The sequence below is a fragment of the Anser anser genome, assembly GCF_964211835.1.
Source record: "Anser anser genome assembly, chromosome: 2".
In the NCBI taxonomy this organism is placed as follows: domain Eukaryota; kingdom Metazoa; phylum Chordata; class Aves; order Anseriformes; family Anatidae; genus Anser; species Anser anser.
The window spans coordinates 50,515,844-50,535,062 of record NC_139721.1 but is presented as its reverse complement, the minus strand read 5'-3'; the positions used below and the strand labels follow the sequence as shown (position 1 = coordinate 50,535,062).

At 41.7% G+C, this 19,219-nt stretch overlaps 1 protein-coding gene across 1 annotated transcript in view; it reads left to right on the top strand.

Annotated features, from left to right (window-relative positions):
* Positions 1-14,120, top strand: part of COLEC12 (collectin subfamily member 12) — a 100,081-nt gene extending 85,961 nt beyond the window's left edge. Inside the window, exons 5-10 of the mRNA XM_083821866.1 lie at positions 1,523-2,569; positions 3,982-4,470; positions 4,906-5,042; positions 5,855-5,964; positions 7,661-7,806; positions 8,998-14,120. Of these exons, the coding sequence (XP_083677992.1) occupies positions 1,523-2,569; positions 3,982-4,470; positions 4,906-5,042; positions 5,855-5,964; positions 7,661-7,806; positions 8,998-9,017 (1,949 nt within the window). The 3' untranslated portion in view covers positions 9,018-14,120. The remainder of the gene's footprint in view (positions 1-1,522; positions 2,570-3,981; positions 4,471-4,905; positions 5,043-5,854; positions 5,965-7,660; positions 7,807-8,997) is intronic.
* The last annotated feature ends 5,099 nt before the right edge of the window (positions 14,121-19,219 follow it).

Sequence of the window (19,219 nt, the reverse complement as noted above, 5' to 3'; positions counted from 1 at the left end):
CCCAGACATTTTTACACACTGCTGGATGGATGGCCAGTGAGATGCTCAGGACAGTCAGTTCCCATTTAAGTGGACTTGCTATTGAGGAAATTAAAAAAAGTTACAGGGCAGTTTTGTGGGTGGCATAAAGGTAAGAGAACTGTTGTAGGGTTAGAGGGATACCAGCATGTGGTAAATGAAAGGCAGGCCTTCAGGGATTAGCTGTATGTGGACCTGGCAGTTGTCAGATCTGTGTGAGGAACACAATATAATTTGAGCTGCAACTGAGAGGTAAACATAGAGTCAGAGCTGAGAGGATCCTGGAGCGAGACAAATGGCAGGGAGAGGAACTGTGCTTGGGAACGTGTCCATCCATGAAAGGCTCCATAAACACTTCAGACTGAAGTCTCTCTCACGAGTCACCATTTACTGTTAGCCATCAGGACTCATACAAACACAGGAGAAAGCTCCATACAGAGCCATATTCATAGTTTATGAAAAACATCCTACCCTCTCTTGGAGACATCTGAAATGATGAACTTCAGACTGTAATTCATAAATATAGCTATACTTAGATGGTACAAAAATATATGGACTGTGTGTAGCAGAGGGAAGTGATTGAGGTCAAGAAAGGGAATCTTCCCTCAAAGTGAGTGTTGACTGCTTATTTATTTGGTTTCTGTGTCCTGGATGATGAGCTGTGCAGCCTCAAAAGCTTAATCACACTCAGACAAGCTCCCAGAAGAATACTATAGAGCAGTGCAAGCAAGAGCTGAGATGTTCCTCAGTGATTAGGGTTTTGCCTTCCTGAAACACAGAACATGAGGAAACAATAACAGCAAAAGAAATGTCATTAGAAGCAATAGTGGTATGTTTGAGAGAAAAAAAAAAAGGAAATCTTATCATATCCTGTCATGTCTGGAGTACCCTGCTGGCAAAGCTTTTGTCTCTAGCCAGACTGTTTTAAAATAGGTATTAGAACTATTTTAAAACTAAAACCAAGATTTAAACAAAAAAAAAGACGAGAAAAAAAAAAAAGAAAAGAAAAAGAAATATACTTACTAAATCACTATGAAGATACTCCACCTGGCAGAAAAAGGAGGAAGAAAATATGACGTGCTAGAATTTACTTCTGAGGTTTCAGCAAAAGCCAGCTGTAACTTCAAAACATAAACCTTCTGATCCCCCTTTAGTATTTTGAATTCTGTTTACCATTCAGTTTTCATTCAAAATGCAAGCACTGTGTGACTGTGTATATTCATCATAGTTTCTAAGAGTAGGTTTTCCCATATATGACAATAGAATCATCATTTTGCTCTCCTCAGCAAGACACAAGGTCTTCGTCTATTTGACTTCTACTCTGTCTAGTGACAAAACTTTGTTTAGTGTTTCTTCTTGTCTGGAAAATATATTGTAGAAGTTCTATTGACAGAACATTGGACAGCCCTACTGTTCTTAAAATATATTGTAATTTTTAATACTGTGTTTTAAAAAACTCATCCTAAAGGTTTTTTTTTTTTTTTTTTTTTTTCCTGTACAACAGATGACCAAGCTGGACAAAAAGCCATGAATACTAACACTGAACTGTCTAGCTTCAGATCTGATATTCTGGCTCTTCGTCAGCAGCTGCATGACATTGCAGAGAAAACTACCAGAAACAAAGATACACTGGAGAAGCTGCAAGAGTCTGGAAATGTGCTAGATGATAGACAGAGCCAAATGAGAAGTGCCTTAGATAGTAACTCTTTCATGATCATCAGTGTCAATAAGACTCTTCAGGCATATACTGGCTATATCAACAATCTTCAACAAGACACAAGCGATATCCAAACAAATTTGCAAAACCAAGTGCATTCTCATAATGTGGTCATCATGAACCTCAACAACTTAAACCTGACACAAATACAGCAAAGAAATCTTATCAGTGTCCTGCAGAAGTCAATGGAAGATACGAGTTTGGCTATTCTAAGAATAAAGAATGACTTTCAAAATCTGCAGCAGGTTGTCCTTCAGGCCCGGAAGGACACTGACTGGCTTAAGGAGAAAGTACAAAACTTACAGACTTTGGCTGCCAACAACTCAGCATTGGCAAAAGCTAACAATGATACACTTGAAGACATGAACAATCAGCTCAGCTCTTTCAGCGGGCAAATGGAGAACATCACCACAATTGCCCAAGCCAACGAACAAAATCTGAAGGATCTCCAGGAACAGCATAAAGAATATGAAAACAGAACTTCTGCCAAATTCAACCAGCTAGAAGAGAGGTTCCAGGTCTTTGAGACTGATATAGTTAATATCATTAGTAACATCAGCTACACTGCTCATCATCTACGGACACTGACCAGCAATCTCAATGAGGTCAGGACAACATGTACAGACACCTTAAGTAAACATTCAGATGAGCTGATTTTTATGAACAGCACACTAGCCAATATTCGTTTAGACTCTGCATCTCTGAAGATGCAACAGGATTTGATGAGGTCAAGGTTAGATGTTGAAGTTGCCAATTTGTCAGTAATCATGGAAGAAATGAAGCTGGTAGATTCCAAACACGGCCAGCTCATCAAGAACTTCACTATCCTACAAGGTATGCAGGTTCTCTAGTGATGACCATAACAGTCTTTGATGAATTCCTGTTTGCAATACATTAGTTCTGTGGAAGTTAGTGCATGTTGGTACCAGTCCCGGGGTTTTCCATTATCTAATACTCAATTTTGGAAGTTTATATGTAGCCTGAATTTTCCTTACTAATTTTCCTATGACTTCTTTACATACCTAGAATGGGGATGTTATAAAAGAAGGTTCTGACTTAGCAATTTTTTTTTCTGACTGACTGCATGGATCTGCTTTTCATTTAGTTTCTAAAATAAGCCAGTGAAGGTGTGGAACCTCAAAAAACCAATCCCTGCAAAGGAGGAAATGACTTAAAAATATATATTGGACTATTCCCAGAAAGGTCCACCCTTACTGAAAAACAAGTTGCTATTTTACTTTAAGCCAATTGTTAGTCTGCCAGAAAACATCCTACTTTGCTTAGTTTTGAATCCTGGGATACTTTATTTCCTTCAGAAATAAATAGCATCAATTTTAGGAGGTTTCTCCCAGCTAAATGAAAAGATTGCTCATATTGCCAACCTGATGGGAACCAGCCAGGCTTAAATTTCTAATCATAAACAAAAATTTGTTGTTCCAAATAGACTACGCCTGAATTAAAGCCAAGATTGCAAGTCAGTAACCTTAAGCTTTTTCATTTAAACCAGGCCTAAGTGACTCTAGTTGAAGAATTTGTCTCTGAAGAAGTTTAAATGATGTTGAGTTGGGGAAAATATGTATATATAGGCAAAGTATTTACTCATCCATGAATAGAATCCAGAATTATTGTGTTGTTTATAAATGAAAAACTGCCACAATATTACCATTTCCTACCATGTGTATTGTTCTGTTTCCTGTTATAACCTGCAAACTAATGAATAGTACTGGCCTTTCCCATAGTTGTCCTATTGCACACTTTCCATCTTTTTTGTCTCTTTTGACAACCCGTTATTGACAGAGTAAGAAAGAAGGCGTTACGGGAGTGTTGCTGTAGTCCTGTAGTCTAAGAGAGGAAGGAGGAAAAAGGAGTGTAGCGGAATAGGAGAATGGGAGCATCAACACACAGTACTGCATGAATAAGCAGCACAGAGTATGTGTTGTAGGGACTGGCACCTCAGCTGGTCACCTGGGGCATCATGGCACTGTCCGGTTCACAGGACAAGGTGCATCAGATGATTTTCTTCTGAATCTTGTATTTCATGTAGGCTTAGGAAAGAGAAATTGTGTATAGTGCCTGAGAAGCAGATGTATTTTTACAAGTACTGTTCAAAGTAGGTGTTAGCCCAGTTTTCACAGTGCTGCATGTCCAGTGTCGCTGGGCTGAGGTATATTAAGCAAGAACCCCGAATGGCCTTTTTGTTTTGTTGTCTGTCTGTATCCCCACTTTGACTGCTTACATTATTTCAGGCCCTCCTGGTCCAAGGGGACCTAAAGGTGACAGAGGCCCACAAGGTCCTCTTGGCCCTGCTGGCCTAAAAGGACAAAAAGGAGAAAAAGGAGAGCCTGGACCACCAGGACCTGCAGGTGAAAAGGGTCCACCTGGGCCAATTGGGCCACCAGGAGAAAAAGGAGGGAAAGGTTCAAGAGGATCACCGGGCTCCAAAGGTCAGAGAGGTTCTCCTGGCAAGACGGGTCTGCCTGGACCAAGCGGAGACCCAGGGCCACCAGGGCCACAAGGCAAAGATGGTCCACCAGGGCCACAAGGCCCACCAGGATTTCAAGGCCTACAAGGAACTGTGGGAGAGCCAGGAGTACCAGGACCTCGAGGACTACCTGGGCTACCTGGAGTCCCTGGGCTGCCTGGTCCAAAGGGCCCACCTGGCCCACCAGGGCCACCAGGTCCTGGGATGCCAATGGCACTACAGAGTGAACCTACGTCGGTGCCTGAGGCTAACGGTAAGCTATCGAAACACCGCGTGTATCTTTTACTGAGATGCAAATATATCTAGCAGAGGGTGCACATCGGAGTTACTGGTTCAAATAACCTCTGCTACATTAGACTCAGTCTTTGAGATTTGTCATAAAGAGCCCTGTCAAATGAAGCTATGCTTGTTGATCTTCAGACGCATGACCTGAATCTAAGTTAATATTTACAGCTAAAGAAAAATCAGTTGTATGAGTAATAAATAATCACCTTGACCACACAGTTTAACCTTGATTTCACAGTGTCAGGACCTTGGTAAATAAATTCTCAAATATCTAAGTATTTTATATGGCAGCACATTGTAGGTGGGTGTGGGATCCTCCATTTATTATTGGCCAAATGCAGAAAACTACCACTAGCTCATTGATTTCAGTAACTAGTTTAACACAGAAAAATTCACATCATAGGTTGTTCTCCTCATTGGAAGAACTATACAGAAAAGTGCTACTACTTTTCAATTGAAAGAGAAATCTTTGAAGAGGCAAAGTTATTCTGTGAAGAGAAGGCATCACACTTGGTTATCATAAACAACAAAGAAGAACAGGTAACTAGGTTTTGTTTCTGTTTCTCAAGGAGAGTCTGAGATTATTTAACATGTGGAAGCCACAGGGCAAGTGGGAAGCTGAAAGCATCGTGAATTCATATAGTGAAGGAGACACAGTGGTTGACTCCAGTTATCATTTTATCCACCTTCTGCCTGCTCAGCAGTTATTCCATGTGCAGAAGGACAGTGTGAGCAGAGCAACTCACCCTGAAGGTGGTGGGAACAGAGCACACAGAAAGGCTGGTGAGAATTGGAGGTTTGAACCTTTGGAGATGCAGTCCAGTATGCCTTGCATATTATCCAAAATGCAGGGGAGGTCTGCAGTGTTGAAAATAATTTATTTTTAAATTCCCTTTTAATATATGCAGCCTAAGACTTCTGTGACACAAGTGCTTTTAATATAACTATATAAATCTAGCTGTACTTTTAGTACTGTTCAACATAATTATTCAGTGGCTATGTGGCAGTGGGAACGTCAAGATACAATTGCTTACTGTCTGGGGTTTTTGGTGGTTTTGTTGTTGTTTTTTGTTTGTTTGTTTGTTTGTTTGAATTTATAACTATAAGATGTAGGCTGTGACTTTATGGCAATCTAATTTTGATGATTAGCCCTCTCTACTGCACCTGCAGGTAGCACTGTGGATTCTAGGCAGGGGGTCACAAGGCAAACTCCTGAAACCTACCTTCAGCTTAGAAAAATTCCTCTGGCCATTCCTACTCTGATAGCAAAGATGCTCATGAAGCCAGAGTATCTTATTAGCTCCAAAGACTGTTGTGTTTGCATGTTATGGACTAAGATCTTCCTTCCACAGCAATGGATAAAAAGGCAGATTGCAGGGAAAGGCAGCTTCTGGATTGGACTTACAGATTCAGAGAAGGAAAATGAATGGAGATGGTTGGATGGATCCTTACCAGATTACACGTACGTAAATAAAAACAATAGTGTTTATTTTCTGCAGATGCTACCACTCTTGCTGACACTTCTAAAAACAGCATCTAGAAATTATACAGTGGATCCAGAGTTTTGTAGATGCCAATGAAATAATTCTTCACTGAGGGTGCTGTTGAACTGTTTTTTTCTCTCTGCCTTCTCCATACACACAGCTTTATTTCCTTGCCAGGAGGAAAACTGAACACTGAATGAAAGAATCACATAACTACACAGCACCGCGTTTCTTGCCAAAACATTTGCTCCTGACTTTTATTACAAAGTTGAGATGGAAAGCACAGACTTTTTTCTGTCTTGGTTTGATTTTTCCTTATTTGCATTACAACTGGCTATAAATAGAGTGCTCGTTCTGATAAAAAATGACCAGCTTTCAGATAAAGCCCAAATCCAAGTGGAAAGCATTAAACGTAAGGAAAATGCATGAAATTAGCGTGTCTAAGCTTTGGCCATCTGAGAACTGAATTGGCAGCTCTCCAGGAATCCTAGGGCTACACCTAATTTGTCCTAAATGGAACAGATTGCAACCACCCAAATTTTTAATACCGAGGAGCGGACTGAAGAGTTTACAGATCTGAGCATGCTGTGCAGCAGAAAAACAGGCTCACTCAGTCAGATGTTACGAAATGATTAGCTGTGATTTCATTGGTGTTCATTTTGATGAGAAACATGGAAAAAGTCAGATGCATTTCAAATGAGCCATAATATTTTTCCCTTTTTCTCCCTCCCTATTTTCATTTTTCTTCCTCTTTATGGCAGCACTGTGCCCAATTTCCACTTCAGCCACTGCTTTCAACAGATTTCCACCACCCCATGGTTTTAGGTGCCCTGTAATAAACTCAGAGCTGTCAGTTACTGATTTTCAAAGTATTTCATTATTTCTGGAATGCCATGTGTCCTCCCAGGTGCCAGGTAAGATGCTATGTGTCAGGCAGGCATGTTTTCTAGCTGGGCATGGACCATATCAGCCAGCAATCACAAGCTCCAGTCAACAACCTGTTCCTTCAGGAAAATGGAGCTTTTAAGTCCCAAGGCTGGAAGTGTTTCTCACTTGTCAAACGAAAACAGGATGAGGAAGCACTTGCTGTAAGCTCTTTACATGCTGGGTTAAGTTTCACCATCAAGGCTAATAATCTCAAAAGACATGTAGGTACATATTTTGTACATTCTTTATAAGCTCAGAAGTTCACTTCCTGTTGAAACACCAATCCGTAAAACAAATAAATCCTTGCTGTGCCTTCTGAGAGGCCCATCTCGGTGCAGACATTGAAGAAGGCACCGTGCTGCCATGGTTTGCAGTGCTTGCAAGCTTCCGGCTCGTCACAGTACCGTCTGCTGGCAGGAATGAAGTGCACAGAGTTTGCAGGTTTGGAACGATGCACGCGGAGCACAGAGCACACTCCCACCGTATGTGCATGTACATTCAGAAACTAAAATAAAGTTCATCGGTCTAATTTTAGGTCTTTGAGTTTTGGCAGCCCGAGGCCGAATAGATTCCCTTCTCTGTTATACATCTGTTTTCCATTTTCAACAAGAGTCATGTATTGTTTGTCTCAATGTGTATTTCCCGTTCAGAACAGACCTCATGATGTTTTTGTTAATTTCATGTGGTTGAAAAACTGTCATGTGTGCCGCGTTGTGCAATAATATCTATTGCTTTTTTTGTTGAAAGAAACTGGAAAAACGGGCAACCTGATAACTGGAGCCATGGGCATGGGCCAGGAGAAGATTGTGCCGGGCTAATCTATGCTGGGCTCTGGAATGATTTCTACTGTGAAGATGTTAACAATTTCATTTGTGAAAAAGACATGGACAAAGGTAAGCGAGGCACTTGGTTCAGTTATTTCACCCTACCCATAGCAGGCCAAATTCAAGTAAATTTTGCACAGGTAGTGGGGATATGATCCAGGCATTAAGCTAATTGCAATGGCAGTGCTAATACTTCATGTAACGTGGATGATGGATTAATCGCACCCTGGAAAAGCAGCCTCCAGACTGACTGCAGGCATGGCATGGTCTATATCTTGACCATCTCCTGCAGACTTGAAATGTGCCTAAAATTTCAGGCACAGTTTGACACATGTTCCAGACCCTGGCCACAATGGGAGCTGTTTTTATAAACTCAGTGGCTAAGCAGGGGGGAAAGCTGGCCATTAGGGTGGCCCAGAAACCAGCCTTCAGAAAACAAATAGACTCTGTTTTGAGAGTTTGTGCAACACAAAGCACTTGGTGACTGCTAAGGAGGTCTTAAAATTCCCACCAGCAATGCTGCCAGGAGATGTCCCATAGTGCAGGGAGGCTCGGTCCAAGTGGCGTGAGCAACTGCTCTGTTGCAAATAATGGCCATTGGAGTGGAGGGCTCATAAATGGCCAATGTGTCCAAGCACTCACTCAGGTGGTTGCCACAGAGGTTCTCTTTCTGGATGTACAGGCATCTCTGCAAACGGAAGAGTGCAGGTGGTTCGCGTGGCTTCTTAGATCCCAGCCCTGCCATCATGGAGCGAGGTGGTAACTGTGTTCAGGGTGGCGCTCTGCTTAGATGTTATCGCCTACGTACAGCCTGGTGTAACATTGCTTTGCCAAGAGTGCGTGGCTGCTCCGGTTGCAAATGTGTAGGCTGAATTTCAGTGAAGGTAGATGGAAATGTCAACTACTGCCAAAAATACATCCTATCCACAAAAACATCCCCCTAAAGCAAAACAAAACGAAGTGCTGAACAAGCTTTGTGCGTGTATAACCCCGTTTGAGTGTCCAGAGTGAAGGACTGTATGTAAGTAACAACATAATGTGTCCTCATCTCCCTACATACATTTGTTATTTTAGCAAAACTTCATCATTTACAAATATTTATCCTCCAGGATTTACAGATACTGCATATGAGTCCACTTAAATTTTTAACATACCTTCATCTCAGTAAGCTTTCTTTTTGGAAATGTGTTTAATCTTCACAAGCTTTTTATGTGATTTTTTTCTTTTTCTGTTTTTTTTTTTTTTTTTCTCGTACTGTAGGGCAAATATTTGGAGCGTAACGGGCTGTGACTTTACAGATACCTACGTATTATGGAAATTTACTTCAAGAAAAAGAAAATCCAGGGAGAGAGCAACATTGCCTACAAAAGTTGAAAACAAAACAAAACAAAAGCAGGCACTGAAAACTGGTTTAAATGCATAAAGGAATTCAGCAGCAATTCTTCTTCAGCATCCTACAATTGTTTGAGGCCTTTCTACCCACAGCATCAGGAAATACTGTTGGACTAATTCTGTTACAGATTTTCTTCCCAACCAGTAACCACATACATAAGCAACTTTTGTCTTCTGGAAGAAGACATTCTGTCAATCTGAGTAAGACTGTTGGCCACTCATCTATAGAAAAACATATAAAGCAACTGTGTACACAGTATGTTTCATTCGCTAAAATCCCAAATGTAGGAAAATTATACAGATACACGAATATATAGATTTATATAAATATATATATATAGTCCAACTCTTATCAATAATATGGAATATACTTTTAAGAGCTTTTAAAACTTTGTATTTTTGTACAAAATATTTGCTTTTTACAATTGTTCTCTTTTTTACTGACTTTTTTTTTTTTTATAAATATAGTGCACAGGGGCCAAAGAAAACAATAAGGTACTAATAAATCATTAAGGTTTGCTACCAGGCCTAGTTCAGCTATAGAGAAATATTTTTCCAGGTAGAAATATTCGTACTTTCCCAGATGACTTGTTCTGGACAAATAACTTTTTAAACAGATTTTAGGTAGTGTTTTTCATATTTTACGCAATCCAGTCTGCGTGTGTAACAACTAAGTTGACTAAGGACTAGATACTCATTGTAGCTCTGATTTCAGTCAGTGTTCCATCAGGGTACTCCGCAAAGACCATGTTAATAAGTTTTTCCTTCCTTCTTTCTTGCCTTCCTGCCTACCTTCCAGCCTTCTGTCACTCATGAGGAAATGCCACAAAAGTTGAGATGTTTTCATTCCTTCTTCCTGTTTGCGAGGAATCCTGCCCTAATAGGTGCTACCCACATTGTAAGTCAAGCCCAGGGGAAGGATTTTATGGAAACAGAAACAAAAGAGCTGCACATACTAAATAAAATATGTTTCTTTTCAAGATAGATTTCAAAATTTGGTAATAAAAACATGCCATACTCAGAAAAGTCTTGCATTTCTCCAAAGTACTTTGTAAATTGATCTCTCTATTTTTTTGGACCAATACTTCTCTCCCAAACAAACTAGAAAATAAAATATGCTACAAACAGAAAGCACTGTGGCTAAATGAGATGATATCATCAACCAGACAGTTTCCTCCACAGTCCCATGAGTCGTTGTCTAGGCAGCAGTACTGCTTATCAGAAATTTAAAAAATTAGCGGCACGTTGAAGTTCATTAGCAGAAACCCTGGTTTTGGTTCACAGTTTCTATGCTCTTCGTATGGCCACACTCTATACCACAAGGGAAGTTGTTTTGGCTTCTTCTGCTGGAGAGTTGTTTTTCCTTTGCCTCCTGACCTGCCGTTTACCTTGGCTGAATGCAGATGAGTTTGTTGAAATACTCCAGCTCTGTTGGAAGGAGACAAGGTTTTGTACTTCAGATTTTCAAATATTGCTCCTAAGAACATCCAATTAAAGGCTGCTGCTTTCCGAAATCCCACACTCCCTCCAGTGTTCATTTCTTCTGGGGGGTGAGGGTGGGGAGAAAACGACTTTTAAAGTACAATTTACTTAAAGAAAATGCACAAAACGTTGCATTTGGGAATCTGTCCTGTGGCATATACTAGATGCAAGACAGGAACAAAATGAAAATTGCACATATATAATTAAAAGTGAAAGGTCTGTGTATTGCAGCTGCACAGACCATGTGTCTCCATCTTGGAGGCAAGGCCTTTCTTGAGATGCACTGCTTTTCCCGAGGCTTTTCTGTTGGCTTTCTCATCATGTTTCATGCCAAACACCCTGTCATGTTGGCCCTAGGAGCTGTGTGTAGATGCATGCTGTAGTGTTTACATATATATTGTACAATGTCTATGGAGATTATGTTAAGCTGTTATTTTTGGATAACGAGGTCCAAAACTATTACTTTGCATGCTCAGAGAGCCTCACAAACCATGGTGAATGAAGCTTTGCAGAGCTACACTGGATTAGAGAAGCACCTCCATCTTCATTTTGGATGTCGGTGCATTTAGGTAAAATAAGCCCATTTGAGCATCTACCATGTTAGATGAAGCTCTTTATGCTTTTTACTGTTGTGATGGACCTATATCCACCCAAGAAGTTCACGACAAACCTCTGTGTAAGTCCCAGATACACCGTTTTCTCACCCTGATATCATCCTTCTCTTCCTTGAGCAACAGGAGTGATGGTACATTTCAAGATAGGGTAATCCAAGAGTCACCTCATGCCCTCCACTCCTTCTAAAGAGGTTTTCTGTGCAGATCAACAGCCATAGCTGCACTGCAAGGTTACAGGAATGGCTGTTCATCAGCCAGAGCTGCTTAGCTTGTTGAAATCTAGCATAGCAGCTAAGCTAAATCACAGGCAGTTGGGTGGTCTTCGCATGCAAATAACCATTGAACTAGGGCAGTTTAAAGATGCAACATGTTTATAAATTAAATACTTATTTCAAAGTGAATTTCAATGCTGGGTTGTAATTATCTATAATAATGCTCTAATTATCCACCTCTAACTGAGAAACAAAATGTGCCTGCTCTAAACTCTCTGTTTGTGTATTTGAAGGAAAGACTGTAGCTGTTAGTCAAAACTGGCTGGAGATGGATGCCACATTTGCATGCCTAGTGCATTCAGTCATCCTTAAAATCTGGCTTGAGCAGCCAGGAGGGCTGAGACAGACCATCCTTCTGACCCGGTGATCCTGCACGAGGGAAATGGAGGTGTCAAATGGCAACAAAGATTGAAATCACTGGGAGAACTGGGAGAGCGTTAAGGCAGCTCAGGAACCTGTCACAGACAGAAGAGATTGGCAAGGATGCAAGCAGGACACCAGAAAGGGCCAAGAAATTGTCACGAAAGTCAGAGCTGCCACATGGGGTCTGGAAAACATCCCTGTTAAATCTGCTTTCTGCATGGTTTGAGTGATAGCGCAGGTTGTATGGAAAGTTTTCAGTGATAGGAAATCATTTTGTCCCAGCTAGAGTTTTGGCTTTCCTTCTTATGCGCAAGTACTGTAACTTGGCATACTGAGTACACATTTCCATCGTTCTTTTTCTCATTTTACATCGAACTAAATGCAAGTTCATATCCCCTGGCAAGCACTCTGAGTGTTGCAGGAAAGGGAGAGGAAGGCAGAGAGGGTGCAAAATCATTTGTGATTTACATCCAGTGCTGGATCTCTTAAGTTCATTTCTGACTCATTTCATTAATTTATTTTGAATCACCTTCAGCTGATTGGAGCTTATAAATCTCAAAACTTTCATCCTCTTCGATGTCTATAAATAACACCTGCAGTTGTTCCAATAAAGGAAGCACTAAGTGGAAATGTAGAACCGAATGGTGTTTACTCCTGCGCGTGCTTTTGTAACCAAGAGACACACGGAGAGCTGTGTCTACAAACAGCCAGAAGCATTCATAGGCATTAAAAATCAAATTGGTGAACATTATTGGAATTAAAGCCTTTCTTCTCACTTACACCCTCCTAGTTCCAAGCATGACTGTGGCCATTTTATCCCTTAGTTGCAATTTTAGTGCATTGCTCCTGCAGTACATTAGATGCTAAAGACTTGGTTTTGAAGCTGAATGAGACAAAACGCATCTGAGCTTCCTCTAGCAATTCCCTGTCCTGATGGAAGAAGGCAACAAGAAGGGCCCCGGCATGAATGGTGCCTTGACCTCCGTTGAGCAGGACCCATCCTTAGATGAGCCATTATCGGGTCTGCTTTAAACGGGCTGTTTGTAACAGCTAATCTGATCCTGCTACTTCCCTCTCTCTCAAGCAGCTGACCTCCTCTTTTAATTTTCTGTTCTTGGCAGATGGCTCCTCTGTTTTTAGCAAGTAGCAGGAATTGGTCTCTGCTCACTGGCAAGGAGAGGAGCCGGTTGGAGCACGGACGCTGGCTGTCAAAGGAAACAGCTCCGCAGCCAGTAGGGGAAAGGCTGCTGAGGGGGCCGAGCTGATCCTCTTGTGAGAAAACAAAACTGTTTTTCCCCAGTGCAGCTTCCTTGGTTAGAAGCACAGCATCGCAGGCAGATGTAGCATCCAAAGGGAACAAAATGTCTCCGGCCCCAGCCTCCAGATTTGCTTTGCTTTTCTTCCCACCCCCATTCTGCAGAGGTCTCTGTGCGCCTGGGGACGTTTGCTCCTCTGTGAGCACCAGGCTGCGCCAGGAGCAGGATGCGTGCTGCATCCAAGCTCACTCCTCATCTGCTGGTAAGGAGCAGCAGTGGGACACAGCCACCTTCACCTGGCACTGCCTCAAGCCCGGGACATACAACAGCCCGGGCTGGAAGGGACCTGTCCAACCACATCTTGAAAACCTCCAGTGATGGGGACTCTACCACGTCCCTGGGGAGGTTGTTCCAGTGACTGATTGTTCTCACTGGGAAAAATTTCTTTTTTATATCAAGAAACCTCTCCCAGCGCAACTTGTACTCTCCATGTGGCTCCTCCTTGGGAAGAAAGGGCCTCCATCCTCTTTCTAGCCACCCTTTAAGTCCTGGAAAACCATGGTGGGGTCACTGCTGAGCCTTCACAGAACCAGAATAACAGTGGGACACCTCGTTTCGCCCATGGCCCAGCTAGGAGTGAGACAAGGAGGCAGCCATACAGCTCCTGGTGTGTACCCAATGTTCACTCAAAGGTAGTTTGGGTATTTATAGGCTAAAAAGCATTGTGCCTGGTGGACAAGATCCTTGTTCCCTAGAAACTAGGCCTTCCTAAAACCAGAGTCTATTTGTTCATTTATCATCTCCACCTCATTTTTTTCCATGTTGTTTAATAAAAAAAAAAAGAAAAAACTTGGCTAAATTTTTTTTGAAAGTTCTCATGTGTTTCCTTTCTTAGGATGGAATACATTTGTTTGTTCTTTCCATCTGGCTCAGAGATGAAAAAAAAAAAAAAAAAACATTCTTTGATTTCTTTTTCAAAATAAACTCTGTGTAGTGCTCCAAAATTTGTGTAGAGATTTTTTTTTTCTTTTTTAGTACCAGAACAATAAAAGCGAATCACTAGGCAAATAATGCTCTTTCTGGAGAATATGTTGCATGTGGATAGGATTTTCTTACCCAAAGGGCTTCCCAGAGGCATGTAAGTATTGCCACCCTCCTTTTGTGACTGAGGGAAAAGGGAGATTTTCAAGCATATGATTCATTTTGATATCTTGGTTTGGGGAGTCTGTTTCCATATGCTGGGGAGGTGATTTTTAGGGGCAATTTTCTGCAACGAAACCAATATTGGCATAGAGCACCTCAATTTGAGAGGAAGGGGTTCAATGCTAAATTAATCAGAGAGGCACCTCTCCCACATCACCATGCATATGGGAGGCTGCCGTTTCTGCTCTTGTTTTGGAGAGCAGACCTCAGTGTGGTCTCAGCAGAGCAGCATCAGCCCAGCAGAGAGCAATGCCTTGCGGGGATAAGATGGCTCTAAATTACCGAGAGACCCCTTGATCACAGGAAAGCAGGTTAAAGGACTGCTGAGACTATTGACTCCTCTGCAGACCAACATCAATAACTCATCCAGAAAATGTGACAAGTTCTATTTTAAAAATAATTAGGGGGTGGGGGATTTTCTTTGCCCCTTTAATACTTTTGGCTGCTCTTCAAAAACTTTATTAGGAACCTTCTTTTAATAACCAGCGTGAATGGAATTATGTCCAGTTTAGACACATTTGTTCTTGTTCCAGCGCTGTCCCTTAGCTTAAATAGCTTCTCTCCTGGGACTACCGTGCAATTGTAGTGGTCAGTCTGGAGCCATTCATCTTGGGACGCAGCGAAGGGTGGTTGGGAACAAACACGTCCTGCTGACCAACCCGGGAGCCCTGATGACAGAGCCTGGCGCTGATTCCACCACCCAGCCCCAAGAGGGATTATCTGAGGACATGTCATGCTTCTCGCTGAGTGGTGGAAGTTTTCATACTCTTTTCTCGTTGTTACTGCTAGAGGATAGAGAGCAGAAAAATGGGCGTAGGGGATGGTCTCCTGCTGAACTGGAGTAGGTTAGAAGTACTTGTGCTTTGGTTTTTGTTTTTTTAACAAGATAGTGCCACATTTTATAAAGTGTTTGAAACATTAGTCTGTCAGTCTGAGCTTCAGAGCACTTACTCTGGTTATACACCAGAGCAGAATTTAGGTTTAGGTCATACTTTGGCCCTTGATCTTCAAGGGATTAAAATCTCCAGTTCAGAGTTTAACCTGGTTCTCCTGGTTAGCTCCTCTGATCTATCTGTCTTGCTGAGGCACAAATCCGAGGCTCAGACATCGGCGTGCTTCCAGGCAGCGAGAGTTGCTTCCGAACGCCCTGCATTTGCAGTCATGCTCTTGCCAGCCTTGCCAGAGGTCCTACTGGTGGAAGCTGCACATCTGAAATGCGACTTTGGAAGAAGTTTGTTCGGGAATCCCTCTCATTCAGAAGCCTGGGCATATTGCAGATGACATTTCCTTAATTCCAGCTCTATTATCCACATTCATATAAAACAGATGATGAATTATTGTTCTGAATAGTAACAATGTATTTCTGTCCTTTTTTTTTTTTCATGTCAAAATAAAAGCCAGGAGGTGGAAATTGGACAAAACATCTTTGGCATTGCGGTGTCCCACTGTAGCAAGCAAATAATGTTCCTGGATTAATGCCTGTGAGAACAGCATGAACAGCAGAGAACATTTGAACAGCAGACAGCTTAGTGCTATCTGCTCATGGAAGCAAATTGAACTCCAGGTACGGCCTTATTGCAAAAATAAAACTGCCAGAGATGAGGGAAAAAAGTTAAAAAGAGATGAGTTGAAGACAGAAAGGAAACAGAGAAAAACAGAAAAAGACAGACAGAAAAGAGAAATAGCTGGAGAATGACCGAGGAGTAAAACAAACCCTAATGTTCTCATAGTGGTTTCTAGTAAGATCAACCACAGAGGAGCTCTCTTCTCAGAAACAATATAACCGGGCATTGTCATGGTTCTCATAAATCCCGTTCTCGGCTGGGAGAAGAAAACACCCTTGCCTTGCGAGAGAAGCATGTCATTCAGTTGGTGCCCGGAGTCAAGCACTACTTTCCCAGCACAAACAAAAATTCCTGTTGGCTCCAAGTCCCCAGGGGGCTGGGTTGGGACTTTTGTTTTGGTGGTTGGTTGTTTTTTTCCTACAAGTCCTTTTTCCTCCTACACAAGTTTTGAAACGCAGACTATTTTCTAGTTTTCCAGCTGTATTAGAAGTACAGAGCTAGACTTTGGAAGAAAGATTAAAGCGAGAATATACAGCAGGTCTCCAAGCAACAAAACAATGTGTGCAGTGGGAAATAGGTCCACAATGGTATTTGGACTTATAACTCCTATTTTAGTGCTAAACTCTCATTGGTATCTGCATTTGAACAGGTGCTCTTAATGAACAGTCAAACATGCGTTTTTAATAATAGTAATAAACAGCAGTATAAATGCACAGATGTTGAAAAAGAGGAATTATTGAAACATAAGGAAGGTAGTTTGGCTTTGAAAAACAGATAGATGATTGTTGAATGGAAAATCAGGGACGGTTTAACTTGAAATATCCGAAAGCTTTTCTTGGGTAAGGATTTTAAGTGTGTCATTTTTAAATGAGCGACCACCGGCTTTTCCCAATTTTTAATTTCAAGGGGCAAAACTTGGAGCCCCCAGGGGAGTCTCAGCAGTCACCAGCTGGTGATTTCAAGCAAAAAGCTAATGCCAAAGGCAGATGAGACCTGTGTATTGCATTTTATCTAGCTTAGCCATGTCAGGAGCAGAAAGTTGGTCAAAAGTCCTGATCAGAGCTGTTGACCAGCTGAAATCAACTCTTTCTGTGGGTTGTGCAATGTTAAATAAGGGAGAAAACATTTTAAACATAGTTCCACTCAAGTATCACTGGGAGCACTTTATTTATTTTGCAGACATCACCACGAGGTTTCCCAGTCTGCATTTATCTCCTGGCATTTTACATACGAGAGAAGTCTAAAAATAAAATAAAACAAGAAAAAAAAAAAACACAGGCAGAACAGCTGTTGTTCTATCCAGACAATGCTCTGAATGAAAGCCATTATGATGGAGCAGACTCTGCAATTGAAAATCCATTTACATTTTCAAGTCTGATTCCAACTGTAAATCTTAGGTTATATATATGACAGATTAAAAGACTCTGGCCCCACTACACTTCTCCCTGGCAAGAGAAAAACCATCTGCACAGCATCACTCGTGGTTGCTTCAACTCTGTAGGTACACATTTTTAAATGACATGGTGGTATATTTTTTCATTTCCTTTCCCTTCATTTTCACATGCAGCAAAATCATGTGCACTGCATTTTCCTCAGCTCTGTGGTAGTTGGCACTCTGGCTAAGGAGACTGATGTGTGTTTTGATTTGCTTTTTTTCCCTCAATTTGAGGGGCTACTGCACTATTTCCTTTGTAATCACACGAGCCAGGGTGAAAATACTGAACGAACATATGGCTGTGAAACCGGGCAAAAAAAGCCAAGAATATTGCTCACTTTTCAAGCACAGAGAGAGCGAAAAAGAGTGTAGATCATGTAACAGGCTACACAAACCCATCTGGAGCTGACTCCTGCAACAGACTGACCAGACTCTGGGCTCTGAGCTCCTCGTGCCATGGGTAATGAGTGAGGGATAACACCATGCTCTTCTCCTCGGCAAGAGATGGCACATCCGAGGAGTCACAGTGGTGTAAAACTGGAGGGGGAGAGAAGAATCAGACACTTTTTCGAACATCTTTTGTTTAAAAGAGAGTGCTGCCTGAGAAAACAAACCCAGAGAGGAAGGGATTTGTTCGGGCACTTACTCATAGGTGCTGACTGCTCAGGGCCATCGTCTCCAGCTGCCAGTTCGGAAGGGCTTGGTCTCATGCCGTGTCACATACACCAACCTCGTATGAACATCTCAGGTACCTGGGGAAGTTCTGCACCTGTAATTTGGTGACATCAGAGGGTGCCTGGCACACACCACAAATGCCATGGCGCACCACAGGCCACCTCGGTCTGGTTTAGTGTGGTTCATATCATAATGAGATAAAAAGGCACAACACTGCAGCTCTTGAATTTGCTGGAGAAGCAGTCGCTTTTAGGTGTGCTCACGCAGTGGCTGGGAGGTTGGCATTGCACTTTGTAGGGCAGAGCCGTGGCTGCCACAGGAAAAGAAACTTGCCAAGAACATTTGCTTCGTTGGTCTTTCTCATTGTCACTTATGTGTGGTTTTTTTTCTACCAAACTACCGTAGAACAATCTTGCATTAAAACATAGACTTTAATTGAACTAAATATTGATTTTAAAACAGGCTGTAGCATGTCTAAAAGGGGTTTACTGAATGCTATTGCATTCACTGTAGAATTAGGGGCAGGCAACAGAATCAAGAAATATGTTAATATTCATCACCCTTCAGAAAATCAGGCAAAATTCACCTGTTATTTTAAAAATTGTATAGCTTGACAACAGATGATTTACGCAGAAGACATCCACCCCTCCCTACTTCACAGAATCCCCTCAAACACACTCAGTCTGTAGGATCCTTCCTCCATGGGAATGAGCAAGGTTGAGTGCCATCTTGTAATGTTGTCACAGACACTTTCCATGTGCAGCAGTCTGCCACAAAAACAGTTCATTTTCTTCCCAATTCATCTGAATTTTTTACTGAATTAAACAGTAGTTTCCTATAATAATTAAAGCCTGAGCCTGGCAAAGCTATAGGATATACAGGTGCTACCATCAATTTTCTGGATGACACTTGGCAAAGATTTGAAGGCCTGGTGTGTTAAATCACTTAAACTTGCGCTTGGCTTTAAACATATCACCAAACCTGTTGATCAATGTCTAAATGACTCTTCACCCTGGTTTTGCTGGCTATTCACTACAGATGTTGATGAAATTTGCCAGCCAAAGAAAGGTTTTGTGAGTTCCTGCAGAACACCTGCAAACGACCTTAAGAAAGGTGACTGGGAGATGGACTAGACATAAAAACATCTAGAAAATTCCTCTAGTTCACCAGATGTTTATAAGCAAATGAATTTTTGCCTCATTTACCAAACAGATAGCAGCTGACT